We start from the raw sequence: 16,211 nt of genomic DNA, 5'->3' as shown, positions 1-16,211 counted from the left end.
AAAAACATTCCCAGCAGACTTTGGTGCCAGATATAATCCACCAAAAGCATCGTCTGCTATAATGTCTGATAGCGCCTCTATGGCAAACGATACCGCTACAGCTGTGACGTACGCGGGTGCCATTGCCCTCTATATTGTGGAAGCTAGCGTCCGAGACTCCTTTGTCATCTGCTCCTGCCGATATGACTTAACACCTACACGTAATGTTAAACAAAACAATCACCATTTTTCGCTAAATTTCCCATTGAAGAAGCATGGAAGTTTTGGTGTTCCAATCCAAAAACATTTAAAAAGCCCACTTTCTATTTTATTTAACTAATGTAGGGTTATTAATGTAGATATGTATAGTATTAAGCCATTCCTAGTAACTTTTGTTAAGTGAAAGGGCACTAAATGACTTTTTAGCCACATCGTATGATGAAAATCTACGATGTGGGTCTTAGTTTGGCCTGCCCTGTTGTTGCTGTTGTTGTCGATGGGGGAAGTATAAAATTTTTCGTTCGTCTTTGAAGGGAGAGTGAATGGGAGAGAATTGTGGTGAGGTGATATTTTTCGTTCGTCTTTGAAGGGAGAGTGAATGGGAGAGAATTGTGGTGAGGTGATATTTTTCGTTCGTCTACTTAAATGGAAGTACCTCTAACATTGAAGTTAGTAGTATAATTCATAAAATTACCCTATAATTATTTCCAAGTATTTTTAATACATAAGTAAATGGTATTGTACTACTAAAATATCGGTGTCGGTTGAAGTATCGGGTTTTGGATCATAGTAAATATCGGTATCGGTTCACGTTTGCCCCGGTAACGATCGGTATCGGTTCACGTTTGCCCCGACAAATTTCGGTATCGGTTCACGTTTGCCCCGGCAAATATCGGTATCGGTTCACGTTTGCCCCGGCAAATATCAGTATGGGTTCACGTTTGCCCCGGCAAATATCGGTATCGGTTCACGTTTGCCCCGGCAAATATCGGTATCGGTTCACGTTTGCCCCGGCAAATATCGGTATCGGTTCACGTTTGCCCCGGCAAATATCGGTATCGGTTCACGTTTGCCCCGGCAAATATCGGTATCGGTTCACGTTTGCCCCGGCAAATATCGGTATTGGTTCACGTTTGCCCCGGCAAATATCGGTATCGGTTCACGTTTTCACCGGTATCGATCGGTATCCGTTCACGTTTGCACCGGTATCGATCGATATCGGTTCACGTGTGCACCGGTATCGATCGTTATCGGTTCACGTTTGCACCGGTATCGATCGGTATCGGTTCACGATTGCCCCGGCAAATATCGGTATCGGTTCACGTTTGCCCCGGCAAATATCGGTATCGGTTCACGTTTGCCCCGGCAAATATCGGTATCGGTTCACGATTGCCCCGGCAAATATCGGTATCGGTTCACGATTGCCCCGGCAAATATCGGTATCGGTTCACGTTTTCCCCGGTAAAGATCGGTATCCGTTCACGTTTGCCCCGGCAAATATCAGTATGGGTTCACGTTTGCCCCGGCAAATATCGGTATCGGTTCACGTTTGCCCCGGCAAATATCGGTATCGGTTCACAATTGCCCCGGCAAATATCGGTATCGGTTCACGTTTGCCCCGGCAAATATCGGTATCGGTTCACGTTTGCCCCGGCAAATATCGGTATCGGTTCACGTTTGTCCCGGCAAATATCGGTATCGGTTCACGTTTGCCCCGGCAAATATCGGTATCGGTTCACGTTTTCACCGGTATCGATCGGTATCCGTTCACGTTTGCACCGGTATCGATCGATATCGGTTCACGTGTGCACCGGTATCCATCGTTATCGGTTCACGTTTGCACCGGTATCGATCGGTATCGGTTCACGATTGCCCCGGCAAATATCGGTATCGGTTCACGTTTGCACCGGTAAAGATCGGTATCGGTTCACGTTTGCACCGGTAAAGATCGGTATCGGTTCACGTTTGCACCGGTAAAGATCGGTATCGGTTCACGTTTGCATCGGTAAAGATCGGTATCGGTTCACGTTTGCACCGGTAAAGATCGGTATCCGTTCACGTTTGCACCGGTTTAGATCGGAATCGGTTCACGTTTGCCCCGGCAAATATCGGTATCGGTTCACGTTTGCCCCGGCAAATATCGGTATCGGTTCACGTTTTCCCCGGTAAAGATCGGATCCGTTCACGTTTTCCCCGGTAAAGATCGGATCCGTTCACGTTTTCCCCGGTAACGATCGGTATCCGTTCACGTTTGCCCGGTAACGATCGGTATCGGTTCACGTTTGCCCCGGTAACGATCGGTATAGGTTCACGTTCGCCCCGGCAAATATCGGTATCGGTTCACGTTTGCCCCGGCAAATATCGGTGTCGGTTCACGTTTTCCCCGGTAAAGATCGGATCCGTTCACGTTTTCCCCGGTAACGATCGGTATCCGTTCACGTTTGCCCGGTAACGATCGGTATCGGTTCACGTTTGCCCCGGTAACGATCGGTATAGGTTCACGTTCGCCCCGGCAAATATCGGTATCGGTTCACGTTTGCCCCGGCAAATATCGGTATCGGTTCACGTTTGCTCCGGCAAATATCGGTATCGGTTCACGTTTGCTCCGGCAAATATCGGTATCGGTTCACGTTTGCACCGGTATCGATCGGTATCGGTTCACGATTGCCCCGGCAAATATCGGTATCGGTTCACGATTGCCCCGGCAAATATCGGTATCGGTTCACGATTGCCCCGGCAAATATCGGTATCGGTTCACGTTTTCCCCGGAGAATATCGGTATCGGTTCACGTTTTCCCCGGTAAAGATCGATATCGGTTCACGTGTGCACCGGTATCGATCGATATCGGTTCACGTGTGCAACGGTATCGATAGTTATCGGTTCACGTGTGCACCGGTATCGATCGATATCGGTTCACGTGTGCACCGGTATCGATAGTTATCGGTCCACGTTTGCACCGGTTTAGATCGTTATCGGTTCACGTTTGCACCGGTATCGATCGGCATCGGTCCACGTTTGCACCGGTTTAGATCGTTATCGGTTCACGTTTGCACCGGTATCGATCGGTATCGGTTCACGATTGCCCCGGCAAATATCGGTATCGGTTCACGATTGCCCCGGCAAATATCGGTATCGGTTCACGTTTTCCCCGGAAAAGATCGTTATCGGTTCACGTTTGCCCCGGCAAATATCGGTATCGGTTCACGTCCGCCCCGGCAAATATCGGTATCGGTTCACGTCCGCCCCGGCAAATATCGGTATCGGTTCACGTCCGCCCCGGTAAAGATCGGTATCGGTTCACGTTTGCACCGGTAAAGATCGGTATCCGTTCACGTTTGCACCGGTAAAGATCGAAATCCGTTCACGTTTGCACCGGTTTAGATCGGTATCCGTTCACGTTTGCACCGGTTTAGATCGGTATCCGTTCACGTTTGCACCGGTTTAGATCGGTATCCGTTCACGTTTGCACCGGTTTAGATCCGTATCCGTTCACGTTTGCACCGGTTTAGATCGGTATCCGTTCACGTTTGCACTGGTTTAGATCGGTATCCGTTCACGTTTGCACCGGTTTAGATCGGTATCCGTTCACGTTTGCACCGGTATCGATCGGTATCGGCTCACGTTAGCACCGGTATCGATCGGTATCGGTTCACGTTTGCACCGGTATCGATCGGTATCGGGTCAAGCCTGGTATCGGCCATCTCTAATTTTGAGTTCAGTTGTTAAACATGGTTTAGTTGCGCAAGCTCTAGGATTTGCCTGACTTTATTTTTTAGGTTTCATTACAAGTTGAGCCTTTCATGTTTTGTTGAAAACACTTACATGATAATTTGCATTGTTTCTAAGCGCTATTACAAACGTTATGAATTTTCATCCTTAACCCATTTACATTATTACCTATTGTGTATGACGCTATTGTTATTCACACGGAATATCAGACGATAAAACATGGACCCTTTCATTCAAAAGCGACTAGAATATTCTACATTTTTCTCCACCAGAAAGAAATGTCTTTGATTATCATATAACGCACAATTCCCTCAAGAACGATTTTCCACACTTTCGCCTTGTGGTTACGAAAGAGATCAATTACATCTAACTGCGCGCTGCTTATGGTGATCATTCCCGTCCCATTAGAGATACAGATTCTTTGATGAAAATATATCGTACCAATTTATTTTAAAATTCAAACGATAATCGACCAGCGATATTACACTAAACGACAGAGCAATTTCGTATCTATTCATACTCTGCCATGTTTTTAGATCACACTTTGTACGAGTTTTATCAAGAACACTCTAGTTTTCGAAATACATAATTTCAATGGAAACGATATACCGCTTTTGGACGCCTAAAATGACCATAAGATATTTTGTTCTCGGTTTAATTCTCAGCGCGACCATCTCGATTGCATTCGCGATTAACCACGGAAAAGAACAAGATGCCTATAAATTTATGCAAGAAGTTTGTGGTAAGCGAATATTTTCTTAATTAAAGAGACTGTAAAGAGGTCGGCTGACCGTTGATTTTTGTTTTCTATAAAAATTGCCCGACCATCCCCCATTAATCATTAACGTCAGCTGCTGATTCAAAACGCGCCAATTGGGAATTATTTATTGGTTGTAAAGCGGTTCCTCACATCCGGTTAATCTGTATTATGATTGGTGATGAGCCGCCCTGCTCCGGTGTTTCCCCAGTCTCCAATCCCGAGTCCCGAGAGTACGAGAAAGCCCTGCGTTTTGTAGGACCGTTGACCATATTGCCCAATTGTTTCACTTTCCTGATAAGGCTGAATAAACCAAATGCCACCGGGAGGGGGGGGGGGTTCCGGGGTTGTAACGTCAAAAACGACTTAAAAAAATCAAACGGTCCGTTGACTTCTTTTCAGACCCTATAATAAACGCGGCGATTGCATCTTGTATTTTGATTTAGACTCCACCCAGGACGGAAAGAACCAGGACGGTCCATGCGTTAAAAAACTCGAGAAACTGATTTTGGAAAACAATCATAAGCTGAGTGCGAAAGCGGAGGCCGAAACCGCTAAAGCACACAAAGGACAGAGACTTGATTATGAAATGTCTACATACATAGATAAATTCGAGGTTAACACATTACAATTCTATTTCTCTGTTTAACTTGTAATTGAGAATTTGAGAAGTTTTCGAGAAAACATACAGTTTTCGCCTTGGAAGATGAGTGTTTCTGTACTAATATAATGTCTACCGGAGCAGGACAATTTGGTCTCGCCGAATTGGTCTCGCCGATTTGGTCGCGGGACTAATTGGTCTCACCGATTTGGTCTCGGTACTATTTGGTCTCGGGACTTTTTGGTCTTGGGACTAATTGGTCTCGGGACTTTTTGGTCTTGGGACTATTTGGTATCGTGATTATTTGGTCTCGGGACTATTTGGTATCGTGATTATTTGGTCTCGGGACTATTTGGTATCGTGATTATTTGGTCTCGGGACTATTTGGTATCGTCATTATTTGGTCTCGGGACGGTTTGGTCTCGTGATTATTTGGTTACCTAATTAGTTGCCTCCTTTTCCAAAGCAATGGTCCCAATAATTCGTCGCCACCTTTTCCAAAATATTCTCCTATTAATTAGTTGCCACCTTTTCCTAAATATTCTCCTATTAATTAGTTGCCACCTTTTCCTAAATATTCTCCTATTAATTAGCTGCCACCTTTTCCAAAACATTCTCCTACTAATTAGCTACCACCTTTTCCAAAACATTCTCCTACTAATTAGCTACCACCTTTTCCAAAACATTCTCCTACTAATTAGCTGCCACGTTTTCCAAAATATTCTCCTAATAGTTAGCTGCCACCTTTTCCAAAATATTCTCCAATTAATTAGCTGCCACCTTTTCCAAAATATTCTCCTATTAATTAGCTGCCACCTTTTCCAAAATATTCTCCAATTAATTAGCTGCCACCTTTTCCAAAATATTCTCCTATTAATTAGCTGCCACCTTTTCCAAAACATTCTCCTACTAATTAGCTGCCACCTTTTCCAAAATATTCTGCTATTAACTAGCTGCCAACTTTTCCAAAATATTCTCCAATTAATTAGCTGCCACCTTTTCCAAAACATTCTCCTACTAATTAGCTACCACCTTTTCCAAAACATTCTCCTACTAATTAGCTACCACCTTTTCCAAAACATTCTCCTACTAATTAGCTGCCACGTTTTCCAAAATATTCTCCTAATAGTTAGCTGCCACCTTTTCCAAAATATTCTCCAATTAACTAGCTGCCAACTTTTCCAAAATATTCTCCTATTAATTAGCTGCCACCTTTTCCAAAACATTCTCCTACTAATTAGCTACCACCTTTTCCAAAACATTCTCCTACTAATTAGCTCCCACCTTTTCCAAAACATTCTCCTACTAATTAGCTCCCACCTTTTCCAAAATATTCTTCTAATAGTTAGCTGCCACCTTTTCCAAAATATTCTCCAATTAATTAGCTGCCACCTTTTCCAAAATATTCTCCTATTAATTACCTGACTTCTTTTCCAAAATATTTCTATTATTGCTAATAAATTGTTCGTGGTAAGAGGCGGGCTTTTAATACTCATATAAATAATCTTCTTACCCCCAAACAATGTTGGGTTGGGTTAGGTCCCGAGTCCCATTTGTCCCGAGACCCAATTGTCCCGAGACCCAATTGTCCCGAGACCCATTTGTCCCGAGACCCATTTGTCCCGAGACCCAATTGTCCCGAGACCCATTTGTCCCGAGACCCATTTGTCCCGAGACCCATTTGTCCCGAGACCCATTTGTCCCGAGACCCATTTGTCCCGAGACCCATTTGTCCCGAGACCCATTTGTCCCGAGACCCATTTGTCCCGAGACCCATTTGTCCCGAGACCCATTTGTCCCGAGACCCATTTGTCCCGAGACCCATTTGTCCCGAGACCCATTTGTCCCGAGACCCATTTGTCCCGAGACCCATTTGTCCCGAGACCCAATTGTCCCGAGACCAAAACGGCGAGACCAAAACGGCGAGACCAAATCGGCGAGACCATAACGGCGAGTATGGAACGCCAATCGTGTCACATGCAACACAAATCAACGCGTTAAAATTTAAAATCAACGCGACAAAAATTTTTTGTCGCGTTAAAATTTTTAACCAACCAAATCCACGGATATTTTTGATAAAAATATTTTAACGAATCATATTACGGAAATCAGGAGGGAGTGGCAAAGGCGTGACTTTAAATTTTAACGCGACAAAATAATTTTAACGCGTTGAAAATATTTTAACGCGATGAAATCGTCTCGTCGCGTTGATTTTCATTTTAACGCGACAAAATCGTGTCGTTCATTTTCGATGGTTTTCTATTGGCTCAACCTTTGTCCAATAACCAGAAACATTTGCCCAAAGGGAGTTGTTTAATGATCTTCACTAACGTAATTGGTCCATTACCAGTTTCACGACATCAAATCTAGTATATCATTGGTCTAAATTATCGTCGCGTCAAAATATTTTCAACGCGTCAAAATCATCTTGCATGTGACACGATTGGCGAGTTTGTCGCGTTAAAAATGAAATTCAACGCGACAAAAAACCCGAAATCAACGCGACAAAAAACCCGAAATCAACGCGTCAAAATATTTTCAACGCGTCAAAATCATCTTGCATGTGACACGATTGGCGAGTTTGTCGCGTTAAAAATGAAATTCAACGCGACAAAAATCAGAAATCATCGCGTCAAAATATTTTCAACGCGTCAAAATCATGTAGCATGTGACACGATTGGCGAGTTTGTCGCGTTAAAAATGAAATTCAACGCGACAAAAATCCGAAATCATCGCGTCAAAATATTTTCAACGCGTCAAAATCATCTTGCATGTGACACGATTGGCGAGTTTGTCGCGTTAAAAATGAAATTCAACGCGACAAAAAACCCGAAATCAACGCGACAAAAATCCGAAATCATCGCGTCAAAATCATCTTGCATGTGACACGATTGGCGAGTTTGTCGCGTTAAAAATGAAATTCAACGCGACAAAAATCAGAAATCATCGCGTCAAAATATTTTCAACGCGTCAAAATCATGTAGCATGTGACACGATTGGCGAGTTTGTCGCGTTAAAAATGAAATTCAACGCGACAAAAAACCCGAAATCAACGCGACAAAAATCCGAAATCATCGCGTCAAAATATTTTCAACGCGTCAAAATCATGTAGCATGTGACACGATTGGCGAGTTTGTCGCGTTAAAAATGAAATTCAACGCGACAAAAATCCGAAATCATCGCGTCAAAATATTTTCAACGCGTCAAAATCATCTTGCATGTGACACGATTGGCGAGTTTGTCGCGTTAAAAATGAAATTCAACGCGACAAAAAACCCGAAATCAACGCGACAAAAATCCGAAATCATCGCGTCAAAATATTTTCAACGCGTCAAAATCATCTTGCATGTGACACGATTGGCGAGTTTGTCGCGTTAAAAATGAAATTCAACGCGACAAAAATCAGAAATCATCGCGTCAAAATATTTTCAACGCGTCAAAATCATGTAGCATGTGACACGATTGGCGAGTTTGTCGCGTTAAAAATGAAATTCAACGCGACAAAAAACCCGAAATCAACGCGACAAAAATCCGAAATCATCGCGTCAAAATATTTTCAACGCGTCAAAATCATGTAGCATGTGACACGATTGGCGAGTTTGTCGCGTTAAAAATGAAATTCAACGCGACAAAAATCCGAAATCATCGCGTCAAAATATTTTCAACGCGTCAAAATCATCTTGCATGTGACACGATTGGCGAGTTTGTCGCGTTAAAAATGAAATTCAACGCGACAAAAAACCCGAAATCAACGCGACAAAAATCCGAAATCATCGCGTCAAAATATTTTCAACGCGTCAAAATCATGTAGCATGTGACACGATTGGCGAGTTTGTCGCGTTAAAAATGAAATTCAACGCGACAAAAATCCGAAATCATCGCGTCAAAATATTTTCAACGCGTCAAAATCATCTTGCATGTGACACGATTGGCGAGTTTGTCGCGTTAAAAATGAAATTCAACGCGACAAAAAACCCGAAATCAACGCGACAAAAATCCGAAATCATCGCGTCAAAATATTTTCAACGCGTCAAAATCATCTTGCATGTGACACGATTGGCGAGTTTGTCGCGTTAAAAATGAAATTCAACGCGACAAAAATCCGAAATCATCGCGTCAAAATATTTTCAACGCGTCAAAATCATCTTGCATGTGACACGATTGGCGAGTTTGTCGCGTTAAAAATGAAATTCAACGCGACAAAAAACCCGAAATCAACGCGACAAAAATCCGAAATCATCGCGTCAAAATATTTTCAACGCGTCAAAATCATCTTGCATGTGACACGATTGGCGAGTTTGTCGCGTTAAAAATGAAATTCAACGCGACAAAAATCCGAAATCATCGCGTCAAAATATTTTCAACGCGTCAAAATCATCTTGCATGTGACACGATTGGCGAGTTTGTCGCGTTAAAAATGAAATTCAACGCGACAAAAAACCCGAAATCAACGCGACAAAAATCCGAAATCATCGCGTCAAAATATTTTCAACGCGTCAAAATCATGTAGCATGTGACACGATTGGCGAGTTTGTCGCGTTAAAAATGAAATTCAACGCGACAAAAATCCGAAATCATCGCGTCAAAATATTTTCAACGCGTCAAAATCATCTTGCATGTGACACGATTGGCGAGTTTGTCGCGTTAAAAATGAAATTCAACGCGACAAAAAACCCGAAATCAACGCGACAAAAAACCCGAAATCAACGCGTCAAAATATTTTCAACGCGTCAAAATCATCTTGCATGTGACACGATTGGCGAGTTTGTCGCGTTAAAAATGAAATTCAACGCGACAAAATCATGTAGCATGTGAGACGATTGGCGAGTTAACGCGTTGAAATTCATGTCGTTCGGAGCTGAACACCGGTAATTCACCGATCCCTATTTTATAAGCAACCACGGGCTACGGTTCATAATTCAGAGCGTTTCCGAACACACTTCTTTTTAAATCCAAGAAAAAAAAAATCCCAGCAACCAACCGAAGATTGCACAGTGCATAATCATAGGTTCAGTTGTAACTTTATGGTTTTCTATCACTGAAGAAGAGCCCTTAAAAGTATGTAGGCATTGAAAACTACGCCTGGTCTTGCTTTTAGCCAACCAGGCATCGCAAATCGTTTGGAATAGCGATATTAACATGGCGGATTTCAGGAGGCGTATTGCCAAATAAATTCTATTATGAGACCTCAGAAAAGTTAATTACTTTATTTAATCACTGAAAATGAGGTAAATTTGGTTGTAAGAATCGCCGAATTAAAAATTATTATTTTAACAATTATAATTGAACGTTAACATTCGTGTGAGTTGAGCTCTATAATCTAAGCCTTGGCGTCAACTGCACTATAGAAGCCCGTTCAATCGGCCAATAAATGAGACCTTTGGATTATCGGCGGGAAGTTCGAATGATGGCAAAAGTAACATTTAAGTTCTATGGGAGGAGGTAGCTTTTTGGCCATATCCTCTGTCCTATTGATCCAATTGACCTGAAATTTTAATAAGACGTGTGGTTCGATGTGTTTTATTAATTTAAAAAGGATTCAAGATTTCAGAGTAGTGGGCAGATTTTATTTTTTTTTTTTGATATAAAAACTATTTTCCAAAAGTCAAAATGATGACTGAATATTTCTTCGGATCTACTGGTCCAAATGTCCTGAAATTTGAATGAGAGGTGTGTTTCAATCTATTTTATTATAATGAAAAGGATCTAAGCTTATAGAGGGAATAGTTTTTAAATAAAAATTAATTTCCTATGTCAAAATCATAAATTCAATACTTACAACCGGTTTCTAAGATAAAAAATACCCAATCTCATCCTACTTTTCCAAAACATTTCTACTTTTAGAGAATATTAGATTTAAGAAACCTAGACCTTTGGAACCAATTTTCTAAGATTTCAATCGAGACAAGGCCTTACATCTTGGCACCAATTAAGACATGGAGCCCATGAAATCCTGTTGCCCCAAAGAATGTGGCGCCATAGATTGAATCGGCAATGGCGAAAGGGACTTCAATGTATTTTCAAGCTTACAATAATGATTGTATAATAGTGACTAAAAGTGATTTTTAGCCTGGTTTGGGTTATTATTCAAGATGCTATGATGTGATGATGTAATTGAAATTCCTGATAAAAATTAATGCATTAAAATTTAAAATATAAAGTCTACCACACAAGAAGCTTTAGAATGTCAGAGGACAGCTGTGAGGGACCTTTTTTCTTCTTGGCCCTCCTTGACAACTGAGTATAATTTAAAACTATATATCCTTGTTTTTTACCAACATCAACAGGTATTATGAAATTTTCCCCAACGTTTTTCAGTTAGCTTCTAATCATGTTTATTCTAAAATATGTAATCTTTTCAATAAATACAATTTAGAACTAAAATTGATTTTTACTTGGTAGAAACACAAGGGCTCTTCTGAACCTTTCCAAAATAGGCGTGTTTTAGGCTTTAGGGACTATAATTTTGTTTAATTATAAGATTTTTAGTGTCATGCTTAAGCAATATGTTTAATAATTTATTAAAAAAATAAAATCTGCCTACTACTCTGAAATCTTGAATCCTTTTTAAATTAATAAAACACATCGAACCACACGTCTTATTAAAATTTCAGGTCAATTGGATCAATAGGACAGAGGATATGGCCAAAAAGCTACCTCCTCCCATAGAACTTAAATGTTACTTTTGCCATCATTCGAACTTCCCGCCGATAATCCAAAGGTCTCATTTATTGGCCGATTGAACGGGCTTCTATAGTGCAGTTGACGCCAAGGCTTAGATTATAGAGCTCAACTCACACGAATGTTAACGTTCAATTATAATTGTTAAAATAATAATTTTTAATTCGGCGATTCTTACAACCAAATTTACCTCATTTTCAGTGATTAAATAAAGTAATTAACTTTTCTGAGGTCTCATAATAGAATTTATTTGGCAATACGCCTCCTGAAATCCGCCATGTTAATATCGCTATTCCAAACGATTTGCGATGCCTGGTTGGCTAAAAGCAAGACCAGGCGTAGTTTTCAATGCCTACATACTTTTAAGGGCTCTTCTTCAGTGATAGAAAACCATAAAGTTACAACTGAACCTATGATTATGCACTGTGCAATCTTCGGTTGGTTGCTGGGATTTTTTTTTTCTTGGATTTAAAAAGAAGTGTGTTCGGAAACGCTCTGAATTATGAACCGTAGCCCGTGGTTGCTTATAAAATAGGGATCGGTGAATTACCGGTGTTCAGCTCCGAACGACATGAATTTCAACGCGTTAACTCGCCAATCGTCTCACATGCTACATGATTTTGTCGCGTTGATTTTCATTTTTAACGCGACAAACTCGCCAATCGTGTCACATGCAAGATGATTTTGACGCGTTGATTTCGGGTTTTTTGTCGCGTTGAATTTCATTTTTAACGCGACAAACTCGCCAATCGTGTCACATGCTACATGATTTTGACGCGTTGAAAATATTTTGACGCGATGATTTCGGATTTTTGTCGCGTTGAATTTCATTTTTAACGCGACAAACTCGCCAATCGTGTCACATGCAAGATGATTTTGACGCGTTGAAAATATTTTGACGCGTTGATTTCGGGTTTTTGTCGCGTTGATTTCGGGTTTTTTGTCGCGTTGAATTTCATTTTTAACGCGACAAACTCGCCAATCGTGTCACATGCTACATGATTTTGACGCGTTAAAAATATTTTGACGCGATGATATCGGTTTTTTGTCGCGTTGATTTCTGTTTTTTGTCGCGTTGAAACACAAGGGCTCTTCTGAACCTTTCCAAAATAGGCGTGTTTTAGGCTTTAGGGACTATAATTTTGTTTAATTATAAGATTTTTAGTGTCATGCTTAAGCAATATGTTTAATAATTTATTAAAAAAATAAAATCTGCCTACTACTCTGAAATCTTGAATCCTTTTTAAATTAATAAAACACATCGAACCACACGTCTTATTAAAATTTCAGGTCAATTGGATCAATAGGACAGAGGATATGGCCAAAAAGCTACCTCCTCCCATAGAACTTAAATGTTACTTTTGCCATCATTCGAACTTCCCGCCGATAATCCAAAGGTCTCATTTATTGGCCGATTGAACGGGCTTCTATAGTGCAGTTGACGCCAAGGCTTAGATTATAGAGCTCAACTCACACGAATGTTAACGTTCAATTATAATTGTTAAAATAATAATTTTTAATTCGGCGATTCTTACAACCAAATTTACCTCATTTTCAGTGATTAAATAAAGTAATTAACTTTTCTGAGGTCTCATAATAGAATTTATTTGGCAATACGCCTCCTGAAATCCGCCATGTTAATATCGCTATTCCAAACGATTTGCGATGCCTGGTTGGCTAAAAGCAAGACCAGGCGTAGTTTTCAATGCCTACATACTTTTAAGGGCTCTTCTTCAGTGATAGAAAACCATAAAGTTACAACTGAACCTATGATTATGCACTGTGCAATCTTCGGTTGGTTGCTGGGATTTTTTTTTTCTTGGATTTAAAAAGAAGTGTGTTCGGAAACGCTCTGAATTATGAACCGTAGCCCGTGGTTGCTTATAAAATAGGGATCGGTGAATTACCGGTGTTCAGCTCCGAACGACATGAATTTCAACGCGTTAACTCGCCAATCGTCTCACATGCTACATGATTTTGTCGCGTTGAATTTCATTTTTAACGCGACAAACTCGCCAATCGTGTCACATGCAAGATGATTTTGACGCGTTGAAAATATTTTGACGCGTTGATTTCGGGTTTTTTGTCGCGTTGATTTCGGGTTTTTTGTCGCGTTGAATTTCATTTTTAACGCGACAAACTCGCCAATCGTGTCACATGCAAGATGATTTTGACGCGTTGAAAATATTTTGACGCGATGATTTCGGATTTTTGTCGCGTTGAATTTCATTTTTAACGCGACAAACTCGCCAATCGTGTCACATGCTACATGATTTTGACGCGTTGAAAATATTTTGACGCGATGATTTCGGATTTTTGTCGCGTTGATTTCGGGTTTTTTGTCGCGTTGAATTTCATTTTTAACGCGACAAACTCGCCAATCGTGTCACATGCTACATGATTTTGACGCGTTAAAAATATTTTGACGCGATGATTTCGGATTTTTGTCGCGTTGAATTTCATTTTTAACGCGACAAACTCGCCAATCGTGTCACATGCAAGATGATTTTGACGCGTTGAAAATATTTTGACGCGACGATAATTTAGACCAATGATATACTAGATTTGATGTTGTGAAACTGGTAATGGACCAATTACGTTAGTGAAGATCATTAAACAACTCCCTTTGGGCAAATGTTTCTGGTTATTGGACAAAGGTTGAGCCAATAGAAAACCATCGAAAATGAACGACACGATTTTGTCGCGTTAAAATGAAAATCAACGCGACGAGACGATTTCATCGCGTTAAAATATTTTCAACGCGTTAAAATTATTTTGTCGCGTTAAAATTTAAAGTTACGCCTTTGCCACTCCCTCCTGATTTCCGTAATATGATTCGTTAAAATATTTTTATCAAAAATATCCGTGGATTTGGTTGGTTAAAAATTTTAACGCGACAAAAAATTTTTGTCGCGTTGATTTTAAATTTTAACGCGTTGATTTGTGTTGCATGTGACACGATTGGCGTTCCATAGGCGAGACCAAATTGTCGCGTACCGAATGTCTACGTATTCTTGGAGTATAAAGGTTTGATTCTGGAGTAGCGTATAGTTTAGGGGCCCATCCTTAGTTATTTGAAAAGCCCATCATACTTTTCTTGGTATGGGCATCAGTTAGTGCAGCTACCTCGAGGGAGAAATATTTTTTATAGCGAAGGCAAGTTTAAATATTAGTTCTTGTCGTATAATTCAGGTGGCACCTAAAGCTTAAGCCCAATGTGAAACTATGGGTAAATTTTTGAGTCATGCGTGGAAAAGGCCTTTCGTTCTACCGCTACACAATGAAACGCTCTTCTTCCAAGCCATGATGGTCGCTCAAACTCTCAAAAATTCGTGTCTTCACAAATTCACTAATATTTTGAGCTCAATTTATACGTAACAGACATTCAAGGAAATGGCCCAATTATGTACCGGTGATTTGGCTAGTGCCGGAACGAAATTTCAGAGGATCTGTTCTTATGTTAGGCAAGGAGGTGACGGAGGTTACACAGATTGGGTAAGTAACGATGAATGTTTTATACAATATCCGAAGATAATTATTTTTCACCAAACAGATATACATGGAGGCAGTATCTTGTGTCCTTGGATATAATAGAGAAGTTGAAATGATAGATCCTCAAATGATTGGGTTATTTAGAAAATCTTTCCAAGTAATATACGTATTTTTAATGTTTCGTAGCTTAAATCTCTGCAATATTAGTGAATTTTAAAATAATATACTGAAAATAAATTATTTTCCAGTAAGCATACCATAGTTTCGAGTAGCCAGATTTAGTAATAATCCAGCCCAGGAACAAAATTTTTTTTCTAAAAGCAATGAGGCCTTTTGGTAATTGTAGGAATTACCTTTGATCAGGGATTTTAATTGTTAGCACGAAAATATGTAAAACTTAATCTAAATTAATTTATTTATATTTAGAGTCTAAATTAATTTATTTATATTTAGAGTCTAAATTAAATTAATTTATTTATATTTAGAGTTTAATCTAAATTTTTGGAAACTGGCCGTAAATTCATTAAGTCTTAGCGATATATTTTTAATTCTTGAAAATATCTTTTTTTTTTTCAGGAATGTCGAAAGCGGTCTGGGTAATGAAAGGGTTATATAAATATTAATAATACGTATATATAATAACATATATAATTGTAATAACATAAATAAAATAAAATTCATTTAATTCACCGTGTTTGTTCTACAAGGGCCGATGCGTCTTAATATCTACACACACACACCATCACAATTTTCGCTAAATTTCCCTTAGAAAAAAACATGGGATTTTTGGTGGTCCACTCCATCCAATAATTCAAAAACTACTTCAGAATACTTTTAAATATATAAAATTTTAGACTATTCTGAAGGTAATCCATGTTCTTCTATGTACAGTACAAAATCGAACTTTTGCAACATTTGTATCAATCCAAAACAACATTTCCCAGGTCCTAAATGGCGACATTAAGTCTAGT

The 16,211-nt window shown here is 40.0% G+C and overlaps 1 protein-coding gene and 1 long non-coding RNA gene across 4 annotated transcripts; one reads left to right on the top strand and one right to left on the bottom strand.

The window, feature by feature from the left end:
* The first annotated feature begins 113 nt into the window (after positions 1-113).
* Positions 114-15,959, top strand: LOC149709013 (uncharacterized). Of its 2 annotated transcripts, none has more exons than XM_089864453.1 (6): positions 114-200; positions 4,246-4,451; positions 4,913-5,082; positions 15,130-15,243; positions 15,302-15,397; positions 15,817-15,959. In XM_089864453.1, the coding sequence occupies exons 2-6, from the start codon at positions 4,304-4,306 to the stop codon at positions 15,838-15,840; spliced, it is 552 nt and encodes a 183-aa protein (XP_089720579.1). In that variant the 5' UTR covers positions 114-200; positions 4,246-4,303; the 3' UTR covers positions 15,841-15,959. The 2 variants fall into 2 exon arrangements, with proteins under 2 accessions (XP_089720579.1, XP_089720578.1); XM_089864452.1 differs by lacking the exon at positions 114-200 and adding an exon at positions 392-647.
* LOC149709014 (uncharacterized) lies at positions 10,259-13,720 on the bottom strand. Of its 2 annotated transcripts, none has more exons than XR_016381270.1 (3): positions 11,612-13,720; positions 10,847-11,525; positions 10,259-10,719 (listed from the first exon to the last, which is right to left on the bottom strand). It is a non-coding gene; the product is annotated as an uncharacterized LOC149709014 (long non-coding RNA). The 2 variants fall into 2 exon arrangements; XR_016381271.1 differs by having other exon boundaries at positions 10,847-12,882; positions 12,969-13,720.
* Positions 15,960-16,211: the final 252 nt, after the last annotated feature.

Source organism: Phalangium opilio, unplaced genomic scaffold, assembly GCF_054372755.1.
Source record: "Phalangium opilio isolate 3A_F unplaced genomic scaffold, DU_Popi_V2 ptg000013l_1, whole genome shotgun sequence".
Lineage (NCBI taxonomy): Eukaryota > Metazoa > Arthropoda > Arachnida > Opiliones > Phalangiidae > Phalangium > Phalangium opilio.
Note: the sequence above shows the minus strand (reverse complement) of the source record. Positions and strands in the feature narration are given on the sequence as shown.